Source organism: Penicillium griseofulvum (assembly GCF_001561935.1).
Source record: "Penicillium griseofulvum strain PG3 chromosome Unknown contig_86, whole genome shotgun sequence".
Lineage (NCBI taxonomy): Eukaryota > Fungi > Ascomycota > Eurotiomycetes > Eurotiales > Aspergillaceae > Penicillium > Penicillium griseofulvum.
In genome coordinates this window covers 514,248-522,777 of record NW_024467473.1, presented here as the reverse complement: position 1 = coordinate 522,777, position 8,530 = coordinate 514,248, and the positions used below count along the sequence as shown (strand labels likewise).

The 8,530-nt window shown below is 36.9% G+C and overlaps 1 protein-coding gene across 1 annotated transcript; it reads left to right on the top strand.

The window, feature by feature from the left end:
• Positions 1-6,197: 6,197 nt before the first annotated feature.
• On the top strand, positions 6,198-8,320 carry PGRI_035890 (NACHT nucleoside triphosphatase; the record flags this gene model as incomplete). The annotated part of the gene is made up of 4 exons (XM_040791302.1): positions 6,198-6,279; positions 6,340-7,439; positions 7,611-7,868; positions 7,931-8,320. 4 exons carry the CDS (start codon positions 6,198-6,200, stop codon positions 8,318-8,320), a joined length of 1,830 nt encoding a protein of 609 aa, XP_040645379.1.
• Between the last annotated feature and the right edge of the window lie 210 nt (positions 8,321-8,530).

The window sequence follows — 8,530 nt, the reverse complement described above, 5'->3', positions numbered from 1 at the left end:
CCATTTTAACAGCCTTAATCTAATCTTAAGAAGCCTTTCCTAGAATCCGGAGGGACTAGACTGCGACATCGCCCATGGACGGGCGGGTGGGCATAGCCCATGGGCCTTATGTAAGCTATCCATGGGCCTATCCATAGGGCCTATGGACGGGCCCTACCCTTAGGGCCCACGGGCCGTAGGCGTTATAGGCGCCTATAGGCCTTTTTAGTAAGCAAAATTTCTTAACCTCGTGACTTACATTATTTGTGCATTTTTTCTCTGTATTTTTAAGTAACTTAATTACATATACATTTTTTCTAACCTCGGTTAGAAAATTCGCTTTAGAAGCCTTTATACAATGATTTAATACTACTATTAAATTTCTGACTAAGGTTAGAAATTAGCTTTAGAAGCCTTTATATAATAATTTAACACAACTGTTAGTTTTTTAACCGGGGTCAGAAAATTGGGCTTTAGAAGCCTTTGTAAAATAACCTCAAGACTTGTATTCATTATAGCCATATATTTATACTAATATAATATAAATTAATTATCACTAGGCTTACCACGCTTCCTTACTTCTCTTAAACTAAGGCGCCTTTAAGTACTAACCTTATCTCTATAAAGAAAGAGATAAGGACTACTCTTATCTTTACTATTAATAAGCTCACTTCTCTGTCGCTTCCACATACTTAGTACAATAGATAGATAAGGAAGCTAACTCTCTATTATAAACTTATACTCGATCAGCCTAATAGGATCATTATCCTTAGAATCCTTACTATCGCTAATTAGTTTAAGCATATTAGTAGTAAGTTTAGCTTCTCTCTACTTATCTACTTCTTATATAGAATCTAAGGATATATCCTTATTAGGTAGTTCTTCTATTTTAATATCAAATTAGGTTTTACACCAGAATATTATAATATCTTAGATTATCTTCGTACTTAGCCACCTATATCAGTAGTAGCAGATATCCTATACTAAATTAAACAGACGTTTAACTCTAACGCCTATTATAAGAATTAAGAGAATATCGCGAGTAATACTTAAAAGAATTAGGAATTTATCCTTATATTCCTTCTAAAATTCTAAAGGATCGACCTTTCTCCTTACTATAATAAGTATAAGTATTCCCGCTTATAATAATAGTAAATATAATGTACGCTTTTTAAGGTATTTAGTAAGTTTATACTCTAATATTAATAGATTAGAATAAATATAAGGCCGAATATCAAGGAGAGTATCTAGGTCACTTATACTAGCTAAGTAACGCTTAGGTATTTACTCTTTTTATAGAGGCTATACCTAGGTATATCTTTAGGCGTAAAGAGCTATAAACTAGCGAAGCGTTTCCTTATACTAATCACTCTAGTTTATATTATTCTCCGATATACCCTATACTTTACTTAAGAAAAAGTAAAGCTTATACTAGGGTATAAGAATCATTCTAATTATATAGAGATTACTATAGATCTCTTTTATCTTTACGTAGTAAGATATAAGCTTTACTATCCTAACATTAAGGGCTTATAGTATCGCTTTCTTCTAAGGTATGGTTTTCAGGGTAAGTCATACAATAGAATCCTCGAAATGATTAAAGAGGGTATTATAAATACTAAAAATATAATATACTATTATCTCCTTAGTCTTTAAAAGTACTATAGTAAAGCAGTAGAATAGCTCTGTAATATACAGAAGGTAGTCGATCTACCACTATTCTACCTTACTAAGTTTATATTTCTAAGTCCTAATATTATTATAGTATTCATCACATAGCTTACTAAGGCGTTTCGCACGACAAAGTATCAAGAAGGTTAAATTCTAACATATACGGATATCTTAGATAGGCACAAGTTTTACTCTATTAGTCTAGAGACGGAAGAAATTATCATAACGTTAGGGGCTTATATTAATAAATATAGTAAGCCTACAAATCTATATATTTATTAGGTATATTAAATAAGAAATAAAGTAATATACTTACCTTAACAAAGGTTTATATAATAACTTATTCACTCTAGGACGTATAGAGTAATTAAGCTTAGGCTTAGGCTTAGATATCAGAAATATTCCGATCTATAGTATCGTTCTAAAGGTCGACCTTTACTAATCTAAGTAGCTTGCGAAGGCTTAGTTAGATAATATATATAAGATAAGGGATTTAAATAACCACTAGGTTATTTAGTAGTTCAAAGGAGTTAATAGAGTCTTAAACTACCTATACTAGAGTTATATTATTAAGTACGTTATCTAATATAATCGCTAATATATAATCAATAATATCAAGCTTCCTAAAGATATCTATAAGCATTCTACTTAGATTTATACCAGAATACGCCCTATTAAGTAGTTCAAATCTAAGTAGGATCTTACAGTAATTCCAGTCTCAGTCGATAAAGTACCCTATAATCGCTATAAATACTTACTAGAAAGGCGATATCTAGCAGTTAAAGGCAACTAAGAGCTTTATATCTTATAGTAAGATAGTAAGGATTATATACTACTTATCCTCGACCAATTTCTTTAGCTAGCGTTAAGTAGTACAAGGATAGAGTAGAGTAGGTTTAACTAGAGCCTTTTACACTATTCAAATTAAGGAAGCAAACTACTTCCTCTTAAGTACCCAGAAAGGTAGGTTCAGACTAGTAAGACATTTAATCTACTCTTTTTCCTATTCGTTATTCAAGAACCTTAAGATATAAGATAATACTAGTACCTAATATATAACTTATTAATTATCTTAAAGGGTATAATCATATAAGACTTACTAGTATATACTATATAGTCTCTATAATCGACTATTATATAGACTTACTTTTACCACCCTTTTAGCATTTACCTAACACTATATACCGCTTTAGTATATTAGTACCGCTTTACTTCATACTTAGATAAGGTAATATAGCTCTATACGTCTAATATATAACCAAAGGTTCGCTTGTAAAATAATATACTACCTAGTAGAAGTTCTCCTAGACATCTAATATATATTTTATATCCTATCGTAGCTATTATATCTCAGTACCACTACTATATACTATTATACACTACTATTCGATAAACTTTACTTTAGAGGCGTTATATATCGCATTATAGAGGATAAACTACTTTCTCCAATCAAGGCTAACGCGTTTAAAGGAGTAATTAAGAAGGGCTAGTTAAGTAAACTTAGACTCTATTAGTAATATAGAAGTCTATTAGCTATTAAAGAGACTTAGATTAATATTTAGATTAAGGTTAGAATTAAATATATCGCCAACGTAGGAGAGGTCTAGTTAAGAGCTCAGAGAAAGTAAAGAAGGCCCTACAATATAGGTACTAGGTTAAGATATAGTTAATATAATGTAAGGGATAGTATAACGACTAAAGGAGAGTATATAGTCTTAACTTATAATAGGTAACTTACAACTCTGTAAAATAGGGGTCACTAGTAAAAGGGGTACGTTATATAGATCTAATAAATTATAAATTAAGTATATACCTACTATCCTTTATAAGCTAATTAGCTATAAAAGTCTTTATCTATAAACATACCTATAGGCACGCTTACAAGACTATACCCAAACGCCTATCTTAAGTTAGAATCGAAGGATTTAAAACTCTCAGAATAATAATATAAGCCTTTTAGTAATAGAATAGACAAAATTTAATAATATAAGCTTATAGAATAATAATTATACTAATACTCTTAGAAAGAATTATATCTAAATAAACAATAGAGCGGAAGATAGAAGTAGTATTTTACTTACAGAAAATAGTTAACATATACTACCAACTTAAATATATATCTTTAAACTATTATAGCGTAATTTAGTAAGTTAATAAAAATACTATTTAATATAGCGTATTTCTATAAAGAATATACTCTAAGTCATATTATATATATTATAGTTTTTCATTTACTTAGATATTTTAATAAAATTCATAAATATTATAGATTATATCTGTAATATTATATAGAGTTAGCAAAATAGGTATATATAACGGTTATTTATTATACGTAGTTAGCGAGTTATACATCTATTTTAGGTGACTTTATACAATAGTAGGTATCGTAGGCATGCCTACGATAGGCATACCTATAGGCCGTGGGCGTCATAGACGGGCACTCGAAAATCCAAATAGCCCACCGCCTACTGTGGACGGGCGATAGGCACCTCCTAGGTATCTATGGACGGGCGATGTCGTAGTCTAGGAGGGACCCTTTTAGGAAAATCTTGCGACCTTTAACCCTATTAGGCTATATATGAAGAAGTATCGGAGCTGTTAGTAGAACTAATTAGAGATAAGACGTATTTAAGTAGGCTATTACCGCTAGATTATAATAATCGGTAATAATACGGTCTATTAATAGGGTAATATATCCGCTAAACAATTTCCTATTATAGTAGTATATCTGTTATATAGGGCTTAAAAGTAGAAGAGACTCCGCCTCCTGCCCTAGAGGATAGGGCTTAAAAGTAGGGCGATAGCCCTATAATAGAGAATTTATTATTTTAATCGGGGGCTTGTAAAAGGTAGATATAGAGGATAGCTTTAAATATTAGTACTATATAGGGTAAACTAGTATTATTTAGACTTATATATATATATTTAGCTAATTTACTATATCTATTAAAAGAGGATCTTAGGTATAGTTCCGCTAATAATCGATATTAGCTAATAGATCGATAGGAAAGAGAGAGAGTATATTACTATTTCATATTTCTATATATTCTTATTACGAAGCCTTAAGGATAAAGAAAGATTACTAGGTTTCTTGTATACCGGCTATAGATATTTATATAGAGGTTTATACAATAATAATATTCCTACCTAGTAAATTCGTCTCTGTCCCTTCGCTAGAATTAGGTAGTCTAGGGTACAAAATAGACCTAAATCGGTGGTTACTTGCGGAATTATTTAGTAAAAGAGTGCTCTTGGATACGTTAAATAAATACTAGAGATAACCGAGGCTAACGTTCTAATAATTCCTGATTAATCTTTTAACAAGCCTAGGTCTTAACCACTTCTTAACTACTTCTTAACCACTCTTTATAGTCACTCTTCAAAACAATCCGCCCACCTTAGGTTTATTAGCTGGGAGATGGTTTGGACTTTATCACATCACACCTCATATAGAGAGCTCTCTTCTCTATAAGTACCAGGACTAATTTAGCGCACCATGATACTTCCAAGTGTACAAAGTCAAATGGCATTGGTAGACAGGTCTGGCTAACGTGAATCTTGATTTACTACAAACAAACAAACAAACAAACAATTCATTAACGCCCAGCGGCTGAGCCGAAAGGGCAACTATCACTGATCTACTGTACATGTCCATCTGTGTATGCTATGTCTCCTGAAAGCCCATACATAAAACCTTATAACACATGACGTTTCCAGAAAGCAGTATCGCAGCGAGTTTCTCGTGGGTTAGTAAGTGGGTTAGTAGGCTGGCTTGAAGGCGTTTCTCCAAGTGTTCAACATCCTATCTTCGGCAGTTAAAGCGCGTCTACCGTTTGTAGCACGAGGTGGTTGGTAGGTTAGGTCGGCGAAAGGGGGTGATTCATGTTCATTGGCATGGTTAGGTGGCCTCGAGTCGGCCCGTGGCGATAGCGAATCGTATTGACGCCAGTACCGCCTCTAAGTTCGGCGTCCACTTCTCATCATCGGAAGGCGACTTTCCTCCTAGGAAGAAGGATATATTTCCTTGGTGGGTGTTGGTACATTGTAGTAGTTCCGTCCGGTGCGCCGTCCGTTTGGATTTACTACAGACGCGCTCGAAATCAGTTTCACCACTTTACTCTCTTTGATTCTTTTCTGAACTTAAAATCTGTTTCTGAACTTAAAATCTGAAACACGCTAGTCTATGTTCGGTTTAGACACTTTCAAACTCACGAATCGTATTGTAACTCAAAATCACATGATGAGTTATTCTGTAATCTATTGGAACCCATCATACGATTGATACCTTACATCACGATACTCTTCACGAGTCACTACTCCAATATTGACAACATTCATTCTTGTGTGAAGAAGATAAATATATCGTAGCTGAATTTTCGCAAATATCACAACAGAGAAAAGTATACACATTGCGTCTTTGATAGAATGAGGAGCCTGAAGCCAGAACGACGAGCTTCCCATCCTAGGCGCTCGGGGTGTCACCTGACAGTGGGGCACTTTGACAACTCAGCTGTATACCCCCTTCTGAGAATCACCTAGATGCAATAATGGCATATACGACATCATATGACGGGACAAACTCTGGGCTCCAAGTTGGGCAGAACCTTGGTCATATTACTACTCAATTCCGTAAGTAGGGTAGGGTACATGGCTCTAAAGGAACATGACTAATCGATGTGACTGCCCAAGTACAATCGGAAGCTTCATTGAATCAAGCGTGCCTACGGGATCTGCGAACGACCAATCCTCACCATGACAAAGATCGTATCCAGAACACCAACGGAGGGCTGCTCAAAGACTCATACTGCTGGATTTTCGACAGCGAGGAGTTTCAACAATGGCAAGACAATCAGAGCAACTGTCTCCTCTGGATCAGAGGCGATCCGGGCAAAGGCAAGACAATGCTCCTCTGCGGTGTTATCGAGGAGCTAACACAGTCGTTTGGGGGCACTGCGAATGTTTCGTTCTTCTTTTGCCAAGCAACCGACGTGCGAATCAATAATGCCACAGCTGTTCTCCGTGGCTTAATATATTCGCTTGTTAAAAAGCAGCCATCCCTTCTCTCCCATGTAAAGAGTCAATATGACCACGCAGGAAAAGCATTGTTCGAGGATATAAACGCATGGGATGCTCTCTCGAGGATCTTCACGGATATCCTGAAAGACCCGACCTTACAGAGCACCTATTTGATTATCAACGCGCTGGACGAATGCACAACAGGCCTGACTTCCCTTTTCCACTTGATTACTCACATATTGTCTGTTTACCCACAGGTAAAGTGGATTGTCTCGAGCCGCAACTGGCCTGATATCGAAGAGCGTCTTGACACTACCCACACTGCTCCGATCTCATTAGAGCTAAATGAAGTTTCTGTATCCGAATCAGTGAGCAGATTCATTCAACATAGGGTTCACCATTTGGCGAAAGTTAAAAAATATAGCGATGATACTCGCCATACGATCTGCCGTCACTTGTCATCAAACTCGCAAGGCACTTTCCTTTGGATCGCTTTAGTCTGTCAAGAACTTGATAGAACATCGCGGAGGCACGCCCTTAAGAAGCTGGAGGCGTTCCCTCCTGGACTGGATGCCTTGTACGACCGGATGATAGATCAGGTTCGCAGCTCGGAAGATGCCGAGCCCTGCAAGCGAATACTGGCTGTCATGTCCATAGTATATCGGCCTGTCGCATTCGACGAACTGGCCTCTCTTATTGAACTACCTGACGATCTCTCTCATGACTCTGAGACCCTATCAGAGGTTATCGCGACTTGTGGCTCGTTTCTGACTGTGAGCGAAAAAACTATCAATTTCGTTCATCAGTCTGCAAGGGATTTTCTACTCAGAAGAACGCAAAATGTGATTTTCCCTAGAGGTATAGAAGCCGAACATCATTCAATTTTCTCTCGTTCTCTACAAGCCATGTTCAAGACACTTCGACGCGACATCTTTCGAATACAGTTTCCTGGATTCCCGATAGACAAAGTCATAACACCCAGTCCGAATCCATTAGCAGCCGCAAAATATGCGTGTATTTATTGGATAGACCACCTCGAAGCTGGCACGCGCAACGAAAGTTATGGTCTTATACTTAATGAGAGGGTTCGCGTGGATGCATTTCTGCAGCAGAAGTACCTTCACTGGCTTGAAGCTCTTAGCGTTCTAGGAAGCGTGTCATATGCTATCCAAGGCATGAAAAAGCTTGAGATGGTACTCCAAGTATGTAGCTATTTACATGCCTGAGGTGGCCTTCTCTTCTGACAAATAAACTGCGATCATAGGAGAAGGACGATTCAGAAACAATAATTCGTCGCGCTGAAGACGCCCTCAGGTTCATTCGATATCACAGAACAGCAATTGAAAGCACCCCTCTACAGGTTTACTGTTCACCTCTCATCTTCAGCCCAGCCGAAAGCTTCACGAGAACATGTTATCAAAAGGAAAGACCAGACTGGGTTTTGAATGATCCAGTAGTTGAGAAATGTTGGGGTCTGTGTCTCCAAACTCTGGAGGGGCATACAGGTCCGGTCTTTTCGATTGCCTGGTCTCAAGATGGAAGCCGATTGGCATCAGCATCTATTGATAAGACGATTAGGATCTGGGATCCGACCTCCGGTCAGAGCGTGTCAACTCTAGAGAGGCATGCTGAGCCAGTCAGCTCAATTTCCTAGTCACCAGATAGAAGCCGACTCGCATTAGCGTCCTATGATAAGCTAATTAGAATCTAGGATCCTACTACTAGTCAGAACGTAAAAAGTCTTAAAGGGTATAGTAGCTCGGTTAGCTCGATTACTTGGTTACTAGATGGGAGCCGACTTGCGTCGGCCTCTTATGATTATACAATCAGAATCTAGTACCCAGCTACCAGTCAGAGTATGTTA